The sequence below is a fragment of the Protobothrops mucrosquamatus genome, unplaced genomic scaffold (genome assembly GCF_001527695.2).
Source record: "Protobothrops mucrosquamatus isolate PMUCROS unplaced genomic scaffold, P.Mucros_1.0 scaffold2559, whole genome shotgun sequence".
Classification (NCBI taxonomy): domain Eukaryota; kingdom Metazoa; phylum Chordata; class Lepidosauria; order Squamata; family Viperidae; genus Protobothrops; species Protobothrops mucrosquamatus.
Genome location: NW_015388619.1, coordinates 93,341 through 120,740, shown reverse-complemented (window position 1 = coordinate 120,740; position 27,400 = coordinate 93,341). Strand labels below are relative to the sequence as shown.

The 27,400-nt window shown below is 41.6% G+C and overlaps 2 protein-coding genes across 2 annotated transcripts in view; one reads left to right on the top strand and one right to left on the bottom strand.

The window, feature by feature from the left end:
• PTPRO (protein tyrosine phosphatase receptor type O) overlaps positions 1 to 6,681 on the top strand; it is a gene marked incomplete at its 5' end in the record, with an annotated part of 29,356 nt that extends 22,675 nt beyond the window's left edge. Inside the window, 3 exons of the mRNA XM_015825244.1 lie at positions 1,570 to 1,724; positions 3,135 to 3,270; positions 6,577 to 6,681. Coding sequence (XP_015680730.1) covers positions 1,570 to 1,724; positions 3,135 to 3,270; positions 6,577 to 6,681 — 396 coding nt within the window. The remainder of the gene's footprint in view (positions 1 to 1,569; positions 1,725 to 3,134; positions 3,271 to 6,576) is intronic.
• Positions 6,682 to 22,407: 15,726 nt separating this feature from the next.
• EPS8 (epidermal growth factor receptor pathway substrate 8) overlaps positions 22,408 to 27,400 on the bottom strand; it is an 82,566-nt gene continuing 77,573 nt past the window's right edge. The window contains exons 19-20 of the mRNA XM_029285939.1: positions 25,089 to 25,218; positions 22,408 to 23,794 (exon numbers count right to left, since the gene is read on the bottom strand). Coding sequence (XP_029141772.1) covers positions 23,681 to 23,794; positions 25,089 to 25,218 — 244 coding nt within the window. The 3' untranslated portion in view covers positions 22,408 to 23,680. The remainder of the gene's footprint in view (positions 23,795 to 25,088; positions 25,219 to 27,400) is intronic.

Here is a 27,400-nt window from a genome sequence, read left to right as displayed (position 1 = left end):
TCATGCCATTAGGTCTGACCTTATTTTGCTTTTCTGCGATCAGCCAAGGCTGCCTGGGTGTTATCATCTCTACTTCCCTCTGTGTTTAAATTAAACTGCTGAAAAAGAAAGCTTGGATGATCTAGGGGGAATTGTGTGCACCATTCAGTTCTCAGATCAGATTCCTGGATTCCCAATAGTCTTATATTCAATATTTGTTTTTTGCGCAAGACATTGGTTTCTGGGTCTAGAGGCCCTAAACTAGAACAAAATCTAGACACAATCCACATGTTAATATTACATAAACAATACTTTCCTCTATGTATATATCTAGGTACTGTATGTGTTTGGGCAGGTTTAGCTGCTTCTGCTTGCCTCAGTTTAAAAGCAATAATCCAAAATCTCAGTCAAGAGACCTTGGATCTTAACACAAGACAGATACAGTAAGTCCTCAATTTATGACCATTTATTCAGCTGCCATTCAAAATTATGTTGGTGCTGAATGAAGGGACTTATAACCCGTCCCCGAACTTATGGCTGCTGCTGTGCCCCCCCCATCTTTGCATGGACAAAATTTGCCTTTTGGAAAGAGAAGCAGCTAATCCATCATGCAGCCTTCCTATAAGGAGGCCGCTATGTGCCATTCTGGAAGCGAGCACCATTTTGGGAGTATCCGCAATTCATTGGCTACTTCTCCTTGGGAAAGGCAATCTTTGGGAATGGTAAGTGGGGCAAGGCATGACTGGAAGAGGTGGGTGGAGGAGGCCCCAAAGCTTTCAACATGTGCCTCAACAAGTGGGGGACAGGAAACCCTGCAAGGGGTGCCTCACCAGGTGGGAGTGTCCAGGGCAAGCTAGGGAGAAACTGCAACATGGGCCTGTGGCCTCCCAGCACCTCCCCCACCCTGAGACACCTTGTGTTCCGTTTAACGACTGCAATTGTACAGCTGGGATTATGGTTGTTAAGCAAGGCAATCATGTGGGCGCCTGAAGGCAGGACAAGAAGCAATGGATGGAAACTAATCAAGGAGAGAAGCAACCTAGAACTAAGGAGAAACTTCCTGACAGTTAGAACAATTAACCAGTGGAACAACCTGCCTTCAGAAGTGGTGAATGCTCCAACACTGGAAGTTTTTAAGAAGAGACTGGACAGCCATTTGTCCGAAATGGTATAGGGTTTCCTGCCTGAGCAGGGGGTTGGACTAGATGACCTCCAAGGTCCCTTCCAATTTTACTACTACTACTACTACTACTACTACTACTACTACTACTACTACTATTACTTGATTAACCATTGCCACAACGTAGGACTATATTTCTGGGCTCAGTTGTGGCTGTAAGTTGAGACTCCCTATAGTCATATCATGGGAAAACCTCCCATTTATTAATTAGCCAACCACTTTATCCAAGTGAGACGGGCAGTAAACAAGTGTAATATGTAAATAAAGTAAATAATCCCCTGCAAAGTAGAAAGTTGGACTGGAGACTCTTACCCAACTCTGTGCTTTGATGATCTTAACCTGTGTAAGTGCCCACTTACTGGCAATGGCAGATGTTATTCTGGAACCTTTGTGTTTTGCCTTCCACGCAGGCAGATGAAGTGCAGGACGTGATGCATTTTAATTACACCTCTTGGCCCGACCACGGTGTTCCTCCCACCAACGCAGCAGAAAGCATTTTGCACTTTGTACATACGGTCAGGCAGCAGGCAACGAAAAGCAAGGGGCCCATGATTGTACACTGCAGGTAAGTTCTCCCCACCCCCACCCCTCAGATGTGGAAGATGTGAACATAACATAGCCAGAAGAACAACGTTGTGTTGCTTCCTGCTCACTAGCAAATGTGTGGGGGGTTTTTTGTAGTGAAGGGGAATGAGAAGGGATATGCCAGCTTTCCTTATTAGAAGTTGCATTCTGTTTGTTAGAGAGCTCATTGAAGTCTCCAAATTGTGGGTCAAAGAGCTTTTCTACTGACAGGCTGTTTCTGTGCCTTTTAAGATGCTTCGATGGGAGAGTTTCACTACATGCTGTCACTTGCCACATTAATTTTTCCTACATTACCAGTGCTTGGTTTTAGGAGTGCCACTATGTATAGCTCCTTATTTGGGGAGAAATTGTGAAGAGGAGCATGGCAATCGTTTCACTATGCTGAAAATCCCAGAATTTCATATGTCTTTATCCACTTCTGTGGTTTTAGGCGAACCCTAAGGCTATCAGCTTAAATTACATTTGAATAGAAAAATAGATTTCTCCCCCTCCGCCTCCTTTTCCTGTTCCTCCTCTTTCTTCTGAAAATACAATATTCCCAGCACAATCTGTATTTAATTATGATCTCAAACAGTCAATCACTGTCCTAATATAGTATTCTTCGGTCTTATTCATTTGCATAAAACAGTTGTCAATCACCCCATCATGAGACCCTGAAGGTCAGAATAACTTACAAAATTCAGAAATGAAACAGTTCCTGCCTGTAGATCTACAGATGAAAACATATGATTTGGTCAGGAAAGAGATTAGGTGAGAGGAGGAAGCCCACTAATTCAGGCTCTTAATTTTTGATGGAAGTCTAGTAGCTTACGGGCTAAACTCTAAGCACAATGGCTTAGATGCTACTGAAGCCCTCATGCAGATGGCCTTGAACTGCAGGAAAGGCTGGATGAGCAATGTAAAATGAAACCTACCCTGGATTTCTGTGGGAAGTGATTGTCCGAATGTGCTGAACAGGATGGAACTGGAGTTTATCTTTTTCTGATTCAAAACATGCAGAAAAACATGAGGGAATTGCATATGGAAACCAACCAGATTTGTTCTTTTCCTCAAATGCGATGGATGATGAAGAGAGGCCCAACCATCAGCTTCTTATAGGCATGGCCAAACCCCCATCCTTAATCACGACACTATCAAATACTTGAGTTTTTCCCCTCTGGTATATTATCAAGAGAAATGCTTTAAAAATCATTAGCACTTCCCTACTTAGGTTTCCCAATATACACCAAAGGATGTGTTGTAATAACAATGAACATTAGAGGGTGGGATATATGGTATGCTGTGATTATGGATATTTATGGAGTTTATAAGATTTCCCAGAATAGAAGGCAAAATGAGCCTATTTCTCCACTCATAAGCAATGGTGTGTAACGCTATGTTTGTTTTGCAGTGCTGGTGTAGGACGAACCGGGACCTTCATAGCATTAGACCGGCTTTTACAGCACATTCGTGATCATGAATTTGTAGATATATTGGGAATGGTGTCCGATATGAGGTCTTATCGGATGTCCATGGTTCAGACAGAGGTATGACTTTTACTTATGCATGTTTCAAATAGCCAGATTGATTCATTTATTCGCTCGATGCCTCCTTTGGTTACTCAGAAACGTATAGGCCTTCATCCTGCAGTGGATAGGCAGTGGCTAGAATGATGATTAGAAAGTATAGAATATTGAACATCACACTATAAAAGATGTAACCGGCATAAATGGAAAGCACTGAAACCAGGGGGAGAAGATAAAGCAGCTGTGCCTACAAAGGGTGAACATCTGTGAGAGTGCAAACATGGCATCACCACCATCCTTTTTGCCTATATATTTATTAGCTTTATCCCAACTTTCATTCAGGAGTTCAAAGCAATGTACACAGAGCTCCTTCTGTCTTGGCAGCCATGTGTAGCGGATCAGGCCGAGAGAAAATGGCCTCAACCATGCAATGGAAGGGATGTGGACCTGGTTTTGGGAATGCAGAAGGAAGGAGCGAACCGTTAAGGAGAGAAATTTTGGGAAAGATTACTCAGTCCTAAGAAAGAGGAAAACATGAGAAAAAAACCTCAAGAACCCCACCTTGGTTTGGTATAAAAAGAGATATAAGATGGGGCAGAAAGAAACGCTGACAGGCTTTCAAGATTCTGTTATTCTACCCAGCAACTATAAAAACCATGGTTGAAACCATACCTGTTTTTTGGTCTGTCTCAAAGAGTTAACATGCAAAAACCATTCGTTACTGAGGTGGGCTTGAGCCATATATCTGCGTGTGCATGTGCAGACAGACGTACAGTACAGACACACATAATCTAGAACCAGTTCCTTGACATGCTAAGTTTTATGGGCAGTTGTTTTAATGTATTAATTTCTGAGGGAGAAGTTAAACATGACTTCCCCTCTCAAAACCCCCACTGCAATCTGAGATGGTACAGTCCAGCACCAATTTTACATTGCTATTTGCATCGTAATCCAAGTGTTATTTTAAAAAATAATTCTATTACAATTTTTTTTAAAAAAAAAATACAGAGACAGCAATATACAGAATGACTAATACACAAACCCAACAAATTATTTTATTGGTCAAGCATAACAAAAGTCACACCATCAATTAGGAAAAAAACAGTAAACAGGGTCATACTAAATTGATATACATCCGTTAAATACGTTATTAAGACTGTATGAAGTTAGGTATAAAATTGTTCATTCTTGTAAAATGTTACAAAATCTGTGCCAGAGGGAAATATATTGTATTGTTTTTGGATTACTAGAACAAAATAGCCTTTTCAAAAAAAAAAAAAAAAGGTAAACATTCCTTGAATCCAGAATTTCATGTGGGATAATAGTACTTTTCCATTTTTCCAAAATAATTCGGTTGGCTGTTCCTTATGCATCCGAGTCATTGTTACCACCTTGAAGGTCAGGTCTGATGCTGGTCCTTTTAGATACCTTCATTTTCCATTTGTTTGTCGCATTGTTTTCAATTAACCTTTCTTCCAAAATATCCACAGATGAGTTATTGTCAACTTTTGTAGGGATGCTGAAATCCTGCTGTTTGCCAGCTGCTCAAACCTTCTGTTTCTCTGGCAAAGCCATGTTATGTCTTGCCTCCTTCTCGTCTTACACACAACCTCAGTAGGGTGCTGTCATGCTTCAACAAATCAGGTCTGGCTTATTGAATGTCCCAAATGTGTGACAGCATGAAACCCCAAAGAAACAGGATACTATGCATTGAATTGCCCAGATTGGAACAGTAGGAGAATTAAAAGCATGCTTTTATCACAGCTTACAATCTGGGTAGTTGTATCCCCAACACTAGATCGGACAAGTCAGGTTTGCTGTTCTTGAGTTTTATTATTTGGATAACAGTTTTGTTTGATGCCCTGTTAAGTTTGACACACATTCCACCAAGAATTCCCAATCACTCTTTCCCCAGTGTGACACTGTTCAACTGCAGTGCAGGCAACACACCTGGTTAGTGTCAGGTCACTACTCAGATTTGGGCTGCAAATATTCAGAACCACCAAGTGTTGGCAATAAAGAGTTGATGTATTTCTTGGCTGCCTCCTGCTAGTCATCTGCATTTTTCCAGTTGTGTTAGTCCTAGAACAAGGGTAGGCAACCTCGGCTCTTTTATGACTGGTGGACTTCAACTCCCAGAATTCCTGAGCCAGCATGGCTCAGCTTGGAAACCTCTCCCTTTCCCCTCAGCATGGCTGGCTCAGGAATTCTGGGAATTGAAGTCCACCAGTCATAAAAGAACCAAGGTTGCCTACCCCTGTCCTAGAACAACAAAAAGTTGGGAAAAATGTTCTAACCTTTTCATCCACTTATTCATGAGTATATCTATCCTCATGTCCAGAGCAAGCTGAGCTGTGAAAAACTCACTTACCTAGGTTTGGCCACTAGATGTCAGTATCCTTTTAAGGAGCAAATTTTGAGCAGCTTCTCTGAATTCGTTTCAGTATAAACCTGCAAATCAAACAACGTTCTCTTTCCACCTGGTTTCAGGTTTCTTTATACTGTGGAAAATTAATCCTCTAGCTTCATCACGTGGCCATAACCCTCCTTGATGAAACAGAGGCAAATATTGTGAACTCATGGGCTGTAAATTGGCACTTTGAAGGATATTTTTAACATCCCCCAAACCTGTAGTATCTAGAGACGGTCTTGCAAATTTGAGATTCCTGTCTCTCTATGCTGGCTGGGAAGTTCTGGCAGTTGAAATCCAGACATCTTAAAGTGGCTAAGGTAGTCAAAAGAATGGTTTGCACCAGGAGTCCCCAACCCCCAGTCCGTGGACCAGTACCGGTCCGTGGCATGCCAGCAAACGGTCTGCACAAACAAGCAAAGCACCATCCGTGGGATGCAGGCAGTACACAAAACCACACACACTCTGGTCCACCGAAAAACCTTTCTCCACGGAACCGGTTCCTGTTGCCAAAAAGGTTGGGGACCTCTGGTTTAGACTACCACAGTGTTTCCCAAATTCAGCCATTTTAAGATGTGTGGACGTCAATACCCAGAACACCCATTGCTGGCTGGGTTATTCTGGGAATTAAATCCTATCTTAAAACGGCTGAAGTTGAGAAATGCTAATTTGCAGAAAAATGAAGCGAACAGAACATCAGTTAAATCATAATGTAACATTCACATCTGAATTCTGGAGGAAGTAAAGCCAAGAATGATATTTTGAGGGGCACTGACAATTCTAGGAAAGTTGGTAACAATCTTGCAATAAAGCTGGCTCTGGGACAGCAGCACAAAAATATTGGAGAGAAGGGGACCTTTCAAATATATTTATATATAAATATCTATGGGTGACTGGAGGTGTTTCTCCTTCTACAGGAACAATACATTTTTATTCACCAATGTGTGCAACTGATGTGGCTAAAGAAGAAACAGCAGTTTTGCATTAGCGATGTCATATATGAGAATGTCAGCAAGTCATAATTCCAGGTCACAGGTGGTAAGTGAAGAACCTTTTCTTGGGTGATTGTGTTCCCATGGGCTCATGCCACTGCAGCCATAAATATTAATATGAGGTCTTTATTTACTGTTCTATGCTTTGCAGTGAACCTCTATAAATCAGTTGCAGGCTGCCCTTTACAGAATAACAGAGTTTGAAGGGACTTTGGAGGTCTTCTAATCCAACCCCTACTCAAGCAGGTGACCCTATACCAGGGGTAGGCAACCTTGGCTCTTTTATGACTCGTGGACTTCAACTCCCAGAATTCCTGAGCCAGCCATGCTGAGGAGAAATAGAGAGGTTTCCAAGCTGAGCCATGCTGGCTCAGGAATTCTGGGAGTTGAAGTCCACGAGTCATGAAGGGGCCATAGTTCCCCCATGCTGGCTCAGGAATTCTGGGAGTTGAAGTCCACAGGTTGTAAAGTTGCCATAATTGTTCACCAATGAGCTAGCCCAGGGGTGGACAACCTTGGCTCTTTTATGACTCGTGGACTTCAACTCCCAGAATTCCTAAGCCAGCATGGCTCAGCTTGGAAACCTCTCCCTTTCCCCTCAGCATGGCTGGCTCAGGAATTCTGGGAGTTGAAGTCCACGAGTCATAAAAGAGCCAAGGTTGCCTACCCCTGCCCTATACCATTCCAGACAAGTGGCTTTCCAATCTCTTCTTAAAAGTCTCCAGTGATAGAGCACCCACATCTTCTGGAGGCAAGCCATTCCACTGGTTAATTATTCTGTCAGGACATTTCTCCTTACTTGCAGGTTGCTTCTCTCCTTGATTAGTTTCCATTCATTGTTTCTTGTCTTGCCTTCTGGTGCTTTGGAGAATAGGTTGACCCCCTCTTCTTTGTGGCAGCCCTTCAAATATTGCTATCATGTCATCCCTAGTCCTTTGTTTCACTAGACTAGACAAACCCAATTCCTACAACCATTCATATGTTTTAGCTTCCAGCCCCCTAATCATCTTTGCTGGTCTTTTTTGTACTCTTCCCAGAGTCTCTACATCTTTTTCATAATATGATTACCAAAACTAGATGCAGTATTCCAAGTGTGGTCTTACTAAAGCTTTATAAAGCGGTGCTATTTCACGGGATACTGATTCTGTCCCTCTGTTAATGCAACCGACGATTACATTGGCTTTTTTGGGCTGTTGTGACCTAGCAAAGACCAGAAACCTGCATCCAGGCAGCCTGTTTCAATCTTTTTTTTTTTTTTTTAAAAAGCATAATACAACAATATATTTGTATATATTATTACACTTCTTAGGGGAACAACAGCTGATCTATTAAAAAATTTCCAATAGGTGAGAGAAAACATTATCACAGCAACAGCAGTGATCATTGCTAAAAAAAGGAAAGTGTTAATGCAGTACATTGTGGATTTGCATTTGTTAATGAGCAGTCAAATTAACCACAAAGCAATTGCCTGAAATATTTGAGGAACATGAAAAGGTCTTGGTGCTGAAAAACCTTTGCAGAGATGGATTTTTTCCATAATGGTCACCAGCAGAGGGAGCCATATGATGGACAAGCCTATAAATGTCCACCTGAATGGACTTTGATTCAGCCTTATGATCAGTTGTGATTTAAAGAGCTTAAGCTTATCTTGTGCCATTTGTTTATATCCTGCTTTCTGTCCAAGAGAGATAATCAGAATGCTTTGAAAGTAAATTCAAAAGCAACAGGACTGTAACATAATTAGAATATCTACATAATAAATAAATAAATACTTCCCAAAGGTCAGGTTGGAAAGTTAATCCCCTTTCATTAAAATGGTGGAAAAGGGATCCAATCCAACTTTCTTGCCTATTCACCTTTTACTGATCAGACTGATTGATTGGATGGATATAATTCCTTTCATTCAGGGGCTTAAGATGGCACACATGCAGGACGTACCTTGTAGAGCGCCAATATCTCAGGGGCTGCCCCAAAGAAGAGGGAGTCAAGCTATTCTCCAAAGCTCCTGAAGGCAGGACAAGAAGAAACGGGTGGAAACTCATCAAGGAGAGAAGCAACCTAGAACTAAGGAGAAACTTCCTGACAGTTAGAACAATTAACCAGTGGAATAACTTGCCTCCAGAAGCGGTGAATGCTCCAACACTGGAAGTTTTTAAGAAGAAACTGGACAACTATTTGTCTGAAATGGTATAGGGCAGTGGTGGCGAACCTATGGCACAGGTGCCAGAGGCGGCACTCAGAGCCCTCTCTGTGGGCACGCGTGCCGTCGCCCCAGTCCTAGGCCTTCAGCTGGGTTTTATAAAACCTTTTCGCTTTAGGCCTCCACCGCCGTGTACAAAAAAAAAGGTTCAATCAATCACTCAATTTCAACTTCTCGCGGGGAAAAAAAAGATCTTGTAAAGTTGGAATTGATTGATTGAACTTTTTAGTCCCACCCAGTCTGCTGTTACCACCGCAGCTACACCCACCCAATCGGCCACACCCATGTAATGGGCCACACCCACCCGGCACCCGACGATGCATAAGTGTGTTTTGGGTTGCAGTTTGGGCACTCGGTCTCTAAAAGGTTCGCCATCACTGGTATAGGGTTTCCTGCCTGAGCAGGGGGTTGGACTAGATGACCTCCAAGGTCCCTTCCATCATCATCATCATCATCATCATCATCATCATCATCATCATCATCATCATCATCATCATCATCATCATTATTATTATTATTATTATTATTATTATTATTATTATTATTATTATTATTATTTAGAACTGTTCAAGCTTCTGTTTTTTTCCCTAGTAGCTTAAAATAATGAACATGGGGATCAAAACAAAAAGTAAATTAAAGTAGACATAAAACCAATACAATGCTCTGAGTTCCTTTCTGAAAGGGAAAAACAATATAGTGGTCGGTTGATTGGTTTTGATTGATCGATTCCACAGAGACCTGCAGCCATACATTTGCAAAGGGGAGATGCTCCTTATTCAGAGATCAAGCCTCTCCATTCTGCCTGATCTCCTACCTGATCCTTCCTTTAAAAGTCATCTAGCTTTCCCAGGCTACTGAACATGATTGTCCCCCCCCCCCCCGGGGCTGTTTTGTCTCCTGAAGACTGGTATAATTCTGCAACGCTAAAAGCAAATCAAAAAGAGAGGCATCCACACAGAAAGCATTTTGATGTCTTGTCAAATTAATGACAATAAAAACATATGATATGGTGCAATAATTCATATAAATATAACTAATGCAGTCAGTGAAGACAAACAATAGGTGAATAAAGGATCTAACTCCATCCAGTCATGCAAAGATGTGAATATGTAGCTTGAGAGCATGTAATATGCAAATAGGTTTGTGTGTTTAAAAGATTAAAATCCGATTGTTGGAGCATTCAGAATCAGAATGCTTCTATATTTGTAAAACTCTGGCAGCAACAGGCTTGCTGAGTGAAAATTTACTTTCAGGAAAAAGAATGTATGAAAAGGCATCTATATGCATTCATACATTGTGGCTATATCAAAGGATACTTTACATTCAAAACTCTTTTACAAACGTGTTGGTTTATTTAAGGCAGTATTTCTCAATTATGGCAACTTAAAGAGGTGTGGACCTCAATTGCCAAAATTCCCTAGCCAGTATGGCTGTCTAAGGAATTCTTGGAGTTCAATTCCACACATTCTTTAAGTCAGACATGTCAAACACAAGGCCCGGGGGCCGGATGCGGCCCGCAAAGTGGTTTCATGTGGCCCGCGAAGCCATCCTGGAAACAGTGAGGGAATGGCCTCGCTGCCTTGGCCCTGGCCCAGGCCGGCCAGGAGCCAATGTACAATTTTGTGGTGGCCATCTATGCTGAAACACATTCAGTCTTAGTTCCACAAGGCCGTCTAGAAACAGTGAGGAACTAGCCTCTGCTGTGTTGGCCCCGCCCCCTGGGTGCATGCTGGGGAGGTGTCACCCTTTGTGAGGAATGAAGAAATTCACCATGCCTTGGCGCTTGCCCCGGTCCCACCTCCTTCTGCCAGAGACCCTCAGATCTGTCCCACTCCTGCCCAGGCCCCCACAGTCACCCTTGACGCAAACGATGTAGAGCTGGCCATGCCCACACAGTAGGCCACACCCACTCTATCCATGCCAACCTAGTAGGCCGCCCCCCCTGGCCACACACCCCCACCTCCCCCCCCCCGAGGGCAACCGCAATGCTGATGCGGCCCTCAATGAAATTGAGTTTGACACCCCTGCTTTAAGTTATCAAGATTGAGAAATACTGATTTAAAGAGTGAATCTGCTAAAATATAAAGAATCATCTGAGAACGATTACACTGAATTGTATTATTGTTTAATGACAACAGCTGGATGATCTATCAACATCATCATCGGAGTTATTAAGGTATTGTTGTTCTTCCAAAGGGGACCAAATTATTACTATTATTTCTTGTTTTTCTTTCCCTTTCTTGCAGATGAAGCTGTGAAATGCATCCATCTTCCTTGGCTTCAGATTTTAATTCTCTCCCCCTTCTTTTTTTTGTTTTTGTTAACTGCTTTCCGATTTGCCATGGACAAGAGCTGCTTTGCAGTACATGGACAAATGAAAAAAAAGTATATTTTACATCCAGAAGTTCTGGGGAAACATAGCCTTAAGGAACCTGCAGTGTCTTGTTTGGACTCTTGATCAATTTTTTTAAAGTGAATAACTGGACCAAACTCAACTCGGGGTGGCATCTCAAAGGGACAATCTAATAATGTGCATAAATGTAATGTGCTCTGGATCATTTTATGTTGTTTCTGAAACAAATTTGTTTAATATTTTTTTTTAATTTAATGCACAGGTTAAACTTAAAGGTTACCGAATGTGCAATATTCCAGATTCAGTCCAAACTGCTGCGGGCTTTCTCCATGTACATCTATGGAGCAACACGGACTCTATCAAACACAGGAACAGACAGGGTTAGCATTGAGATAATAACTCATTAGCAAGGAAGGAAGATTGTAGAAGCTGGAAGACAAGCTGAAATGTTGCTACTGACACAGCATCCTTGGCGGGACTCTCCAGCGAGGAGAATCAAGACTAGCCTGATCCAAAACTAGAAGTTGAAGGAACAGATTTCAGCATGAACTGCAACTTCTTAAAGAGTCAAAGGTCACCGTTATCCTTTCACAGAGATTTGGGCACCCTGAATCAAAGTGTTCTTTTGCCTATACAGCCAAGTGGGGAGAGAAATTCCTGTGCACTTAGATTCAGAGTGGAACTATGGATAGGCACAATGTCCCTCACTTGAGGGACGAGCACCCTGGGTGTACTGATTTTTAGTTGTTGGGACCCATCTTTGCTGCATAGACATTTTCCATTTGTTTGGTTCTGTTCACTTCTGTGTAAAAAAATAATAATAAGATGCTTGTCATTTGGGGCAGAGAAATAAGGTGCCATGCCGGATGCAACTTGATGGTGACAACAGGCTGAAAAATGTCAAAAGATACATGGGTTTCTTTTGGCATGCTTGGTGCATGCAAATGATTGCTTCATTCAACAGTTACTACCCAAGTGCCAGGCTTCCGTTTATTGCAGGGCATAAATTTTCTCCTGAAAAAGTTAGTGTGACTAGCTCTGGGGTCCGCTCTCCCCGTTTCTTTGGTTTTTTGTATCAATTCCATGTGTCGTTTTGTTGTGCTATATGAGTGCTATCAGCGAAGGCATTGGTGGTGTTTTTGATGTGACCTTCCGCTTTCTGCTCTTTGGTTTAACTTCCATTTCATTGAAAACTTCTGAAACAAGTACTGAATCTACAGGAAAGAACATTAAATATGCCAAGAAGGGATGTGCTGGATTTATATGACAGAAGCAAAGCTACACTTGCGTTGTTTCCGGGCGCCATGTTAAAGCGTTGGACTAGGATGGAAATGACTTGACCTAAAATCCCTATTTACTCATGAAACATTCTGAATTTTATTTGCATGAGATGAGCCCCTAGGTCAGGGGTAGGCAACCTTGGCTCTTTTATGACTCGTGGACTTCAACTCCCAGAATTCCTGAGCCAGCACAGCTGGCTCAGGAATTCTGGGAGTTGAAGTCCACGAGTCATAAAAGAGCCAAGGTTGTCTACCCCTGACTTAGGTTCCTATACAACCTCTGAATTTGCACAAGCTTCCATATACTCTTCAAAATGGTCACAAATTATAATATACTTTTTGATAGAAGGCAATATTTGTAGCTCAGGGTTGAACAGTGCAGTCGTTGGTGCTCTCTGAGCTTTGTGGTTTTCTTGCAGATATTTTGTTACCAAACTAGGTAACATCATCAGTGCTAAACAGGAGTCGGGTTTGTTCTTATTTTTATATACTAGTGGCTTGCCTTGTTAGTGTTCATGGGAGTGATCTGGGTGGTTCCTTGATTAGGCTATGGTTTACTGTTAGCTTATTTGTCTACATTGTAGTTCCTTGATTGGTTCTGTCTAGACCCGGAAGAAGAAACAGGAGTCATCTGTAATGGCCACAATGTAGGACAAACAGGCAGAAGACTAGAGGAGTCCATCCATGAACACTAACTAGCAGTCAGAAGACATGATGAAAAGTCCCTAATTTCACAGCATGTACAGACTCAACTATGGTTTCAACTGGAAAACTGCGAGCATCCTAGATCAATCTAAGTAAAAAAAAAAAAAAAGGTAGAGAATTCCAGGAAGCCTGACACTCAGATATATCAGCCATCGACAGGCACATAGAGATAAACAACATCTACACACCACTCAAAAGAGACAGTTAAAAAGCCAAAAAGGAAACAGAAAGACCAAACATCTCCCTACCAGCCATCAACACCCATGTGAGCAGAAATTAACATCAATACTAGACCAATAATCAATAAACAATATCTCAGTCAAGGAACCACCAATGCAGACAAACAAGCTAACAGTAAACAACAGCCCAATCAAGGAACCAACGAGACCACTCCCACCAATATTGACAAGGCAAGTCACCAATATATAAAAATAACAGCAAATCCCATTCCTTCCTGACACTGATGATATTACCTAGTTTGGTATAATATACTTCTCCCACTATTGTTTCCTTCACCAAGTATTTGATGGGGGACTGCTCCCAATCAAGTATTTGCAAGGAGCTTTCAATAGCTCTTGGGGGATTTAATCTCCTATGAATTCATCAACCCTTTTTTAAAGCAATCCAGGTTAGTAGCTACCTCCATTACTATGACAATTACCTCTTGCAGCCTCCTAAGGCCACCTTGGGCAGCTCATTCAGTGAGTTTAGCCTGGATACAGTCTCTATGGGTAGTTCATCAGCTTGAAGATTTCTTTTTAATGGACCTTCCTTTTGTTTATACTGGGGTTGTTGCCATTCAGCCTACGGGTAAGTAGCTTTCTATAGTTGTACAAGTTTTGCTAGAGAGTAACACCCCATTGATAGCCAGCTGGGTCTAGTGGTTAAGGCTATAGGATAGAAACCAGAAGATTGTGAGTTCTAGTCCTGCCTTAGACCCTAAGCCAGCTGGGTGATCTTGGGCCAGCCACTCTCTCTCAGTCCTAGAAAGGAGCCCAGGACAAACCATTTCAGAAATCTTGCCAAGAAAACTGCAGGGATTTGTCCGGGCAGTCTGCAGTAGTCAATACTGTCTCAAAGATGCACATACGCCAGTGGTTCTCAACCTTTTTAATGCTGCGACCCCCAACCGGTTGTAAGCCGAGGACTAAACCGGTCGTAAGTTGAGGACTAAACCGGTCATAAGTCGAGGACTAAACCGGTCGTAAGTCGAGGACTACCCAACCGGTCTTAAGTCGAGGACTTTCCCTGCCCAGGAGCACCGCACATGCGTGGTTCCGCCCCCTGCGCCGGCCGAGGCATAGCTGGCAAGCGGCAGAGACGGAGCAGGCCAACCACCAGCTGGCCCAGCCCAAGGGAGGTAAGGCACCTGCCGGAAAAGGGGGAAAAAATGGCGGACAAAAAAAATGGTGGACAGCCTTGCTTGGCGACCCCCGTGAAATGGTCGATCGATCCCAAATGGGGTCGCGACCCATAGGTTGAGAACCGCTGACATACGCAATGCCCCATTAGGCTCTGAGCATTGATCAGGATATCCAGAGACTGGAATTCAACAACATGTAGATGAGTACACATCACACACTCTTGATTGACCCCAGCATGTCACGTGAACTACAGGTGTTTTAATCTTGTGCATAAACTGCAGTCATGTCCTTGGAACAACTGCTATTCAGTGCCAATATCTTTGAAAGAGGGAAAGTCCATGTGTGTCATTGGAGGCTTTAAGTGTGTGGAAACAAGTGCAAGGGATCATATTTCCATAGACTACTAATCTCATTTGGGCAGGGCCCGAAGGCGATAACATGGTGCATAAATCATAATAACCCCAACTCAACTACCATTCGGTTTAGCAATCACAGCATAAGTAAAATGCCTTCTCAATGAGTCCTCCAGTTGCAAAGTTACCAAGAAGCACGTGGGTAGCAATCATCCCACAGATAAGAGAGCCAGCTAAATAATCTAAACCAGCAATATATCAAATCACTTTCAAACAATTTCTGTATGCAAGACTATCCCATGTAACCACATGCAAAGCAGGCAAGACTGGAGGATATATAACCTCTGCCTGTCCATGAACATTTTGTTCCCCAAACTCCTGTGTTAAGAATACCTAGCACCATCATAGAATGCCTGCAACTCCAAAACCAAGCTGGAGAATTTCAACAGGGATGGCACTGCTTGCCATCAACAAACAGAGAAGCCTTATTGTCTCTACAAAACTGATTTGTATTTAATTTGTGCAAGCGGGAAATTAGAAACAGTCTTGGGGAGTAAGTACCGGTATACATACTTATTTAGAAACTTAATTTGCCACACGTTCCCTTAACTGTTCCATGCAGCCTACACAATACAGCCATACAGATATAAAAGCTATATCAAAGCAAAGCATTAAAAACACAACAGATAAAGCAATGGCATTAAAGATCCAAATCTAAAAATATACCTCTAAACTGTTAACAGGAAGGGCATTGCCAAGATCACCTTAAGGAAACAGCAGTGTATGCAGCTTGATTGGGACCACAAAAAAGTGGGTATCTCCTAAGGACAATGGCAGATGGAGTCAAGATATGAGTCAGTGGAGGTGCAAAAACCTGTTGTAACTCTCATGCTGATGGGTTTGTGAGGTGTCCAAACTTAGCAAGCACCAAAATTCCTCAAAACAGTTTGGTTTATAAACTGGCAATTGGTTCCATCTGTCATTCTATACAACTCTTATTGCTCATCAGTTGCTTGGCTGATCTCAAAAGGTCTAAGTGGCTAAGTACAAAATCCCAAGGTATAGCTAGACCAGGAAATGAAAAAAAAAGGATAAGGGAAAACCACGTCTGTATTGTTGCTAGGAAAACTGTATGGATGTGTCCAAGTAGTCCCCAAGATTTGAGCTTTACTCAAATGACTGTTTGCCTTTTATGAACCCCACCTATGTGAACTCAAGCTGATTACTGATGGCAAATCCTCCATAGTGGGACCCATAGAAAGTGCTTCATTAAGGTAAGCACATAGAGTGGGAGATTGTTTCAATGTGAGATCTCCAAGGAGGATCTACTCACGTTGCTACATCCTGGTTTTGTTCTCATTTTGCTAGTAGATCTTGAAGTTCTCTAGACTGCCTGCCATTGCTATAATAAACTCACAGTGCAAAATAAAATAAAATAAAACTTATAGAAACACAGAAAGGCTGAGAAAAAGCTCATTCAACAGATCATACCAATCCCAGAACCACTGCTTGGGGAAGAGACTGGACAGTCATTTGTCTGAAATGATATAGGGTTTCCTGCCTGAGCAGGGGGTTGGACTAGATGACCTTCAAGGTCCCTTCCAACTTTTTTATTATTATTATTATTATTATTATTATTATTATTATTATTATTATTATTAGTAGTAGTAGTAGTAGTAGTAGTAGTAGTAGTAGTAGTAGTAGTAGAGGTAGGCAGGATTGGGATTAACTAAACCTCAGAGGGGATGCTGTTCCAGAGGTTAGGACCAGCAACAGAGAAGACATTATTCCTATATCTTTTGGGGTAACTGCTAAAGCAACAGGACCCAAAGCATGCCATTAGATCTTACTGGATGGGCAGATCTAATTAGAGATCCATGAAGGGCTTTATAGGTAAGAACCAGCCCCTTGAAATTGTATTTAGAAGTGCATTGATAACCAGCTCAATTCACGGAGAATAAGCGCTATGTGAACAGTCTGGGATACAACCACGATTACTTACACTGCTGCATTCTGGAGCAGACAAAGCTTCCATGTCGTGATCAAGGGCAGCACCATGTAGAGGCCTTTATGGTAATCCATACAGGAAGTGACCAAGCTGTGAGTGACCGTGAGCAAATTTTCCCAATAAGGAGTGGGCACAATTTATGCATAAGTTGAAGCTGTGTGAAGACTCTTTCAGCCATGTTGCCAGAGGCTCTTTAAAACCAGGAATGAACAAGATTTTTAAATGCAAATAAAAAAAACAAAGCACATTATGGCTTAAAGCAAAGTGTGAACCTTGGCACAGAATGTATAAAAAGATCGTTAACAACTTTTCAACACTATGGCTGAGATTCTCACTGTATTGTGAAAGCCAAAATAGTTGCTAGAGAAGGTAAGAACTGTGGGAAATATCTGCCTTTATCTGTGATTAACAGGCAGTAGACTAAACTTTTAGGAGCTTATCTAGCCATGTTTTTAGAGAGAGCATTAAACTTGTTTTTCTGCTATAACAGCATCAACTCACAATCTGCTTAACCGTACTGTATATCTCCACTTCACTCCATCTGCTTTTGCTGAATTTGTGAATGTTCATACTGGATTCTTTCCATGATTCAAAAGAAGTTAATGTTTGAAATGTAGGATTTTCTACTTCCAGGTTTTTACATAATTAGTAGTACTCATCCACTTATAGAAAACTAGTTGTGCAAGCAGATTTCTCCAGGACTGTTTCGAAACGTAAATGCAACATAGATGTGTCTTCTCCATGCTGCATTCCTTTGGAATGAACACAACACTAAAAAACATATCCTTAGCAAGTGCACAAATAAACGCTGAAGCAAGAGACAAAGGAATTGAGGCGATACAAAAATTATTTTCTGTGCATCTGGTTTGGCAGATTTTTGGAACAGCAAAAATTGCATACACTTCACAGTATTGTGAAAAACACCCATAAGATAGTCTCCAAGAAAAAAAACGACAAATCAATTAAATGTATGAGAAATTTAATATCTTTGCCAAAATCTGCTCAAGCCTTATCAGAGTCGCTGCTCTTTATTTGGAGAGTATGGTTGAATAATGAGGAAAAGAGAGAAGAGACAGAACAATTAAGGCTTTGTGGAAACAAGAGAACAGCTAACACTTTCAAAAGAGCTGTGAAAAAAAAATCATGGAAAAAATATAACACAAATATGGAGTGAATCTTATATTGGGATCCCTCAGGAATAGGTCAACATTAGGCCGGCCACAGGTCAACATTAGGCCGGCCACAGGTTAGGCACCAGGATACAAAGCTTGCTTTGCACTACAAAGTTCATTATAGTTTCCTCATTGCATTGTGTATAAACTGGATATTGTCAGCATTCTCAGAGACATGGAAGTGGGGACACAATTGTGTCCATTTCACAGTTTTCTCCAAAACGAGCATTTTGTTCCTTGCATCAGCTAACCTGATTTCCTCCAGATGAGAGATGGGAATATATACCTGGCTTTTCTTATTTTGGACTTGTCTTGAAAGGGAGGGAATCTCCCGGGTCTAGTCTGTTCATACTGGCACCAGATGGGGAATATGATGCTCCGTTTGATGGTGAAGCTGGTTCTTCATTGAAGAGTTCTGCATTCTCACATTCATGGAGTAGTTCCCACAATTCTTATTTGCCAGGACCAGCGTTGAGAATTGTGGGAGCTAACTGTCATGTGTCTGATTAACGAAACACTTAAAAGGACTTTCAGGCATATTTTCTCCTAAAAGCATTTATTAAGGTTACAGAGACGTCAGTACAGCATGGTGGAAATGCTTAGGTCTGGCTTCTTTTCTGTTACGCATATGCATTCTAAGCATTCCCCCCCCCTTATTTTGGGGTCATGGTTCACATCTTCCAATCAACTTGGAAGATGTGATTTACTTCCGGTTTCTTTTTCCCAGGCTATCCTTATTCTCCTCCCTTTTTCCTTGTTGCCTGGTTTAACTATAAAAATACCAGACAGTTCTGCATATTGTCAAAGCAAGAATATACAGTATTTGCAGCGTTGACACTAACATCTTCACAAGTTGGGAAAAACTTGAATTATTTCTTCGACATAGGAAAAGTCTCACAATGGTGTAAAATTTACCCCATAAGAGTCAAACTCTTAAATATTACATATTTTGTTTTTAATTTATTCAATAAAAAAATTATATGGCTTCCCAGCTCACTCATGATGATTCTGGGTGGCTTATACTATCCATATACAAAACGCAATAAACGCCCATCTCCCTAGTGGCAACAATCAAACAAACCACTTGAGGGGATTCATATCGCCCTGGGATCACCAGGCCTTGTGGCAAAACCATGTCTTCAGGGTCTTTCGAAAGAGTATCGATGTGAGGGGCCAATATTTCCACAGGGATGATGTTCCACAGGGAGGGAGCCACCACAGAGAAGGCCCTTCTTCTTGGTCCCACTAGATTGACTTCCTTAAGAGGGGGGACCCATAACATACCCTGCCTCCCCACTCAGGTGAGTTGGGTAGATGTAACTGGGAAAAGATGATCCTTCAAATAATCTGGTGCAAGTTGAATTCTGATGGAAATGTACAATGTACCAGCATAACTGGAGGATCACATCTAAATAATTAGAAGTACACCAATGTTTTCTGAATTGAAACAGGTTGCTCTTACTTATTGGAATTGCTCCAATGTGGATATGACAAGGTTGTCTGCAAAATTGGGGAGATACGAAGGATCAAGACTGCCATTGTAACTGTGCAATTTTATGTGTGTTAGTATCATATGCAAAGGGGCAATGCCCTAGGGAGTCAAGATCACTATTTTTAAAAGATATTTTTATTAAGAATTTTTATGATAAAAGACATCTAAAGAAATCTAAATCTAAAGAAATAGAAAAAGGAGGGAAAGAGGAAAAGAGTAAGAAAGAAAAATACAATATATACAAAAGAAACCAAAACAAAATTCAAGACATACATACATGACTTCTGACTCTCTTTCAATAGATATTTGCAAGCTGATTATCCCTTCAATCCCTTATTTTATCCATGTCTTTTTCAATCTTATCACTACCTCAACATCTTTTCTTCTCCAAGGGCTGGTTCTAATGAATATGGAGGTGTGTTGGGTTTGAAACTGCTCCATTTTCAGCTTAAAATAAGACTATTTGAAGCTCAGTTCAGAATGATACAGAATAGGTTGACCTCATCACTAAGGCAAGGTCAGTCCAGCTCAAACTTAAAATAACTGTTTTGAGCTTGAAACAGGGCACTGAGTTCAAAAATTTGGAGTGTCAAATGTTTCCCAAGTCCTCTCAAAAGCCTCTAGCACAGTGTTTCTCCAACTTGGCAATGCTAAGATGTGGGGCCTTCAACTCTCAAATTTCCCCAGCCAGCATGCTATCTGGGGAATTCTGGGAGTTGAAGTCCACACATCTTAAAGTTGCTAAGTATAATGTCAGGATCCAAAAGGATCTTGATAGACTTGAACAATGGGCCCAATCAGGGCTTTTTTTTCTCATAGAACACCCAGAATGGAGTTCCGGCACCTTTTTTGGATGGAACCTTGTAGGGTAGGCAAAGCGGGTTGTATGACATGTGTGAGTTCCGGCACCTTTTTTTTAAAGAAAAAAAGCACTGGGCCCAACAAAATGAAATTTAATGTGGAGAAAAGCAAGGTCTTACACCTGGGCAGGAAAAACCAAAGGTACAAGTACAGATTAGGTGAAACCTGGCTCAAAAACAGTAGCTGTGAGAGAAACCTTGAATTCCTAGTGGATGATCATTTAAATATGAGCCAGCAGTAATACAATTCTTGGTTGTATAAACAGAGGCATAGAGTCAAAATCACTGCTTTATAAATCCTTAGTAAGACCACACCTGTAATACCGCATCCAGTTTTGGTTACCACATTACAAAAAAGATGTTGAGACTTTGGAAAAAGTGCAGAGAAGAGCAACTAAGACAATTAAAGGCCTGGAGACTAAAACATGAAGAACAGTTGCAGGAACTGGGTATGGCTAGTCTTGAGAAAAGAAGGACTATGGGTGTCATGAAAGCAGTATTCCAGTATTTGAGGGGCTGCCACAAAGAAGAGGGGGTCAACTTATTTTCCAAAGCACCAGAGAGCAGGACAAGAAACAATGGATGGAAACTAATCAAGGAGAGAACCAATGTGCAATTAAGGAGAAACTTTCTAACAGTGAGGACAATTAACCAGTAAACCGCTTGCCTTTAGAAGTTGTAGGTTTGCCTTCATCACTGGAGGTTTTAAGAAGAGACTGGACTGCCACTTGTCTGAAATGTTATAAGGTCTCCTGCTTGAGCAGAGGATTGGACTAGAACAGGGCTTTTCAACCAGTGGTACGGGTACCACTTGTGGTACATTGGCACCTGGCAGGTGGTACGCGACCATCCTAAAAAAGTGGTAGCGGGGGAGGGGAATGAGCTGAACTGGTGGCAGCACCGCAAAGCCTGAGCGAGAGATGGCTGGAGCTGCAGGGCTGCCTGAGCGAGAGATGGCTGGAGCTGCAGGGCTGTCAAGGCTCAGCGGAAGCGCCAGGATCAGTGCCGCTTTCCAGCTGATTGGCGCTTCGGGGCTGTCAGAGCTCAGTGGAAGCGCCAGGATCAGCGCCAGACTCCAGCTGGAGCTCGGCGCTGATCCTGGTGCTTCTGCTGAGCCCTGAAGAAGCACCAATCAGCTGGAAAGCAGCACTTATCCTGGCACTTCTGCTGAGCCCAGAAGAAGTGCCGATCAGCTGGAATGTTGCAGCATCTCCAGGGTCTTGTGATTTACATTCAGATGCTTGGCAACTGATTCATATCTATGACGGTCAGTGTCCCAGGGTCATGTGAAGTGACCAAAACCTGCTGCAACCACCCAGCAGACGGGGGAATAAAAACCAAACACCCCCCACCCCACCCCCACTGCCAATCCTGAACAGAAATGCTCACAACAATGAAAACCTCAGACAGGAGGAAGAGCGCCGCCGGGTGGGCAGGCAGGTTTCTTGCTTGGCTGTGGCTTGGGGGGCACTTTTTCAGTGCCATTGTAACTTCGAACAGTCACTAAGCGAACTGTTGTAAGTCGAGGACTACCTGTACTTTATCACTTTTTTTCCTTTTTTTTTTTTTGGTCATCAAGTTTTTGACACCTTGCTAGGCGACTGGTGGTACTCGGATACTGCCATATCCTAAAAGTGGTACAATGGGTGAAAAGGTTGAAAAGCCCTGGACTAGAAGACCTCTAAGATTCCTTCCAGCTCTACTCTAAGTTAGAGAAACACTGATTACTAGCAGATACAGAGTTGGCACGTTAGAGGGAAAATTAAAAAAGAACCTTCTGAACTGAGAAGTGGGAAGATTTTGTATGAAGTAGAAAGGAGTTTTCAAACTCTTGTGAAGTGGTAGAGGTATCTTGAGATGATTCCATCACTCTCAACTGATTTTAAAACAAAAAACAAAAAACTGTTCTTTGGAGCCCAAAGGAAAAGCTTGCATCTTCTTTCTCATAACAGACAATGCAAACCACTTCACGTACATCAGTGTTTATTGCAGACTTTGAGGAGTCATAAAAAAGGCACCATGAAAATCAATACATCTCATCTAGGTTGGTCAAAGGACACATTTTTCCTCTTATTTTGTCTTGACGTGCCATGTGACAGAACAGAACGTTTTTGCACAGAAAAAAAATATATTCATGTGTTTACTGGAATATTTTGGCTATATTTTTTAAAACGATTTAAATTGGAAATCAAGATGTAATTTTGTAGCATTTTTAAAAACATTTATAAACACTTTCCCCCCTCCCCCTTTTTCCCCTTTCCTTTTCGCTTGGTGAAGTTAAAGATTTTTTTTTAAATGAAAAAAAATGCAATACTATTAAGAAATAATACTGTGAACTACCACGTGGATATCAAAATAAGATCTAAATGCCCCTGCTTTTTAAAATTTGTGCTATTGTTTATTGTATTAGTGTTTTCATTGATTCATACTTATCCCTCCCCCCCCCAAGGCAAACAGACAAATAATTGAAATGCAGAATAAATTACATTGCTATGTACACTTCCATTAAGAAATCATGACAGGATGCCGTTAGAAGAGTTTAATCTGTGCTTGTAAGATCAGTGTGGTCACTGACAATATAATTAAAAATATATCATTCATCTGGGAGCTTCTAAATAAACGTGGAAATCTTAAGTGCTGGTGGATGAGAAAAGCCGCGGTCCATAATTGTGGCAAACCGCATGGATGGCATGAATAAAAGGAACGTTGTGCCACAATGAAATCCTTTGAGGTCCTCTTGATTTCAATGGCAGAAATGTAAGTATTGATTTCACTTTTCTGTTGAAATCAACGGGGCCTGGACAAAGGAATGAATCAACGCTGGCTGGATCATGCTGTTTTGGACTTTCTGTTGGACTGCAGATTTCAACACATTTCGTCAGATGGCTCAGTCTGAGGGCAACTCAAAATATTGCAATGTGACTTTGCTAGGCTGTGGAAAAAAGATGAGCAAAGCATGAAATTCTCTCAGGAGGCCTGGTTAAGGAACTCCTCCAGGGAATATCCTTCTCTATATTTTTTTTTTCTGTCAAGGGAGAGGCAAATCGGCAATTGCATTCTTCCTCTTGGCTCCCAACTGCATGCTCCCTTAATGGCATGATATCCCAGCTACATAAATAGAGACAATCCCCCGACATTTCCCCCTCATGGCTTCCTAAAACAAAGCATGATGGAACAATGCCAAGAACAACGGGTTTCCCCCCCCCTTGACAATAACCACAAAACATTTGCAGGCGAGTCTATTAGTGACCACTGCTCTCATCGAAAGATTCGACTCCTGAATCTGTGGCAGCCGCGTTAAGTTTCTCTTTCCGTCTTTTCATGATCTCTTGCAGTTCTGAACTTCCACTGGAATTCTGCAGGTATAGACAAATATATATATATATATGTTGCAGAAATATACTTTTCTGAGTCAAATCCAGTATACAATATAAAACCTGGAAATCCCAAAGGTGCTTTTCCAAAAGGCAACTGGACTTTCTTGTTTGTTTTTTTTTGAAAATGTTTCGCTTCTCATCCAAGAAGCTTTTTTAGTTGAACTGAAGAAGCTTCTTGGATGAGAAGCAAAACATGTTCCAAGAAAAAACAAGAACATCCAGTTGCGTTTTGGAAAAGCACCTTTGGGACAACCGTGATCTGGACGATTGAGAATCTCCATAGACACGAAACCTGGAAAGTTAATTTTATTCAACCTCTCAAGCAAAAAAATATGATAGTCACATGCATGACTCAGTGGGATGATTTGGATGCAATACTAAACCATAGTTTACTATTATGACATAGGCTAAAAATCAACATCTGTCGACTGTGGGCTTGCTGTCTCCAAAGCACCCCCAGACCACCTCATGTTTTCAGCCTTTGAAGTGGATGGTTAAGTATAAAAAAAGAGTTGCCTTAATATCTGCAAAAGATGAAGGTAGCTTTAAAAACCCCAAGACTTCTAAAAGTGAGTGCTCTCTTGGGGTAACACGAGTGTCTCTCCAAGACTTAAGTCACGTACTTCAACCTTTACCCCTCCCCTGAAAAAAATGAAAGGAAAATCTTGGCCCCATTCCCACCAGTAACATTAACACCCTACCTAGAGCCTTTAAAGGCCAACAAAAATGATGGATCTCCCGATGCAATAGCTTCTTGCTCCTGGTCTAAGGCAGGCAAATTCCCTCCTTTGTTTATTTATTAAATTTATATGCTGTCCATCTCTCTATCAAGAGTGAACTTCCCTCCATGAACACTTCTTTGCCTGGGGTGACCACGTCCTGTAGCTACAGCACGGTAGATGAATAACTTGTTCAGGACGTACTGTCATGGTTCCGACTAATGAAACACTTCAAAGAACTTCCAGGCATGTTTATCCTAAAGTCTTTATTAACAGTGTAACAAATCGACGGCACATCATGGATGTATGCCAGAATCTGAATTTCTCTTGCTTGCGTCTAACTTTTCTTTCTAAACCCCTCCCTTATTTTGCAGTCATATGTCACATCTTCCAATTAGCCCGGAGGGCAAAGATTCACTTCTGTTCCTTTTCCCGGGCTTTTTTTATGAATCTCCTCCCTCACTCTGTCATCTGAATTAACTCTAAAAATACCAGACAGTTCTGTATATCTTGTCAAAGCAATAATATCCTATATTAACAGCGTTGACACGTACCTCTAGTGCCGCCTTCTGAACAGTAATTTGGCTGTAGACTCGAGCGCCTTCTGGACACACAGATTTAAGTTCATCTTTGTTGAGGGAAAACAGTTGTGCACCAGTCAAAACTCCAAGGCTGTTCACGGTCCTGCATGAGTAGTAATAATGTATGAGCAACGACCCTTTTACATCTGAGAGAACAGATGCTAATTAGTCAACAGAAGCAGGCGAAGGAAGGACCCTGTGATCTTTCAGAAGCTATTGAGATATAATTCCTTATTTCATGGCTTAACTAATCACGCTAATTAGGAACGATAAAAATTGGAATCCAACAGCATCTAGGCCTCATATGAAACTCATCTCGTATCTAAGAGGTTCCTAAAGGGGCATGTGTAAGTGCACTAATGTGCTTATCATCCCCGTCACATTTTAGTTTTTTCATTTTGTTTGTTCGAATTTGTAATTTTTGTTTGACGAATAAATAAATTTTAAAAAACCCTAAATAAATGGAATGTCAAGCACGGGGAGATCAGCAATTTCAAGCAGTTCAAATCCCAATGGGTATAAAGATTTATTTCAAGCTTAATCTCTCAACAAGAATCTGAACTACTAATGGTCAAGGGAAATGAGCGGGAGATAAGAGAGGACAGTCAAAGTGAGCTGGACTTAGGTCTCTTGTGGGCGTGCAGGGACTCATGATTGATGACGTACTTGACCCCTCCCTCAGGCTCAGCCTGGTCATCTCCTACATGGCAATAACTTCCCAATCGTATCGGGAAACATTGTAATTACGCATTCATGTAACTCAACATGAAATAATTTTCACATTATACCGCTCAGGTCCAAAGTCATTTGTCTAAGCATACATACGGCTGTTTGAAGCTGTGGTTAATTCAAAACAGCTGGTTATGCCTTTGGACTTACACTGAGTTGAATCCTTTGGCCTGTAGCCAAACTTTAATGTCTTCTGGAGAAGATTCGTAGTTGATATTGACTATGGGGGCACTGGAGCGTGGCACTTGGAACTTCTTTTGGGCAGCACTCCGACCGATGGTAAGGCGGTGAATGAGTTCATCTTGAACTTCCTCCATTTGAGATTTCCTTCCTGGGAAGGGGCAAAGCAAGAGAACCAGAAGAGATTGGCAGTTTAAGTCAATGATTCACACACAATGCTCCATGACGGACAGGGTCAGATCAAGCCAAAGGAAAATGATTCTGAACCTGTGGTCCACGGGCCACTGGGGAGACCGATGTCGTCACAGGGGGTCCATGAAGGTTTGAAGAACTTTTATGATTTACATCTTGAGTTAAGTCTTGGGGGTCTGTGGTGCATGGTCACAAAAGGTATTTAAAGGGGGGGTCCATGGTGAAGAAAAGGTCGAGAACCATTCACCTATGGAATTTCTCTGGATCCGAGTACCCATTGATCACAAGTGAGCACAAGGAAAGACACGTGCCCCCCTCTAGAGATCTATATTCCCATTTTGCAAGATCTGTCTGCCCTGAACAAGTCTGCCAAGCTTTATCATGCTTGGTTTTTGAATCTCAAGTCTTTCCTGTATTGTTTTCACATCTGTTTGTGGTTTGTTTTTAACGAAAAAACAGATATTAGCACGTACAGTATCTTGGCAGTATCAATGCCTTATTACATGCACTGCTCCGAGTACTGTATGAACATTTCTTTTCAATCATCTTCTCTTATTATATGATGCCTTTCTGCACACTCTCCTCTAATATGCCCATCTTTGTATGTACCTTTCTCTACATTTTTGTACACATGGATTTGTGTTGTTAAGTTAGGCTTTGCCTGCATAGTTGGGAATCTGGTATATGCCTAAGTTCAAAAATGAGAATTGGATATGTTTACATTGAAACTAGAATCAAACAATTTTCTCCTCTTCTTCTCTGTGCCAGGACCTGTACACTGGCCACGTCTGCCTGCTTTTGTGCCATTCCGAATATGGAATAAGAACAATTCTCATTTTCAAAGTATCTTACATTTTGAAGCCATGGATTAGGAGAAGGACCACAACGTTCTGGAGTCACGCAAATACCACAAATAGGAATAACAGTTTAGGCATATTTTTTTTTAAAAAAAAATATGTTTCCACTCACTGACAAACTAAATCTTTCTGCCTTCCTTCTGTTGCTAAAAATTAATCATGTACCTAGCAGAGATCATAACGTTTTCTCCCAGTTATTACAAGGATGAGGAAGCTGGCTTTTAAACTAAGCAGACGTCCTCTGAATGTCACTTTTAAAAAAGCATTTTTTTCTGGATGACATTCAACTATGGAGGGAGGGAGGGAGGGAGGGAAGGAGGGGGAGGG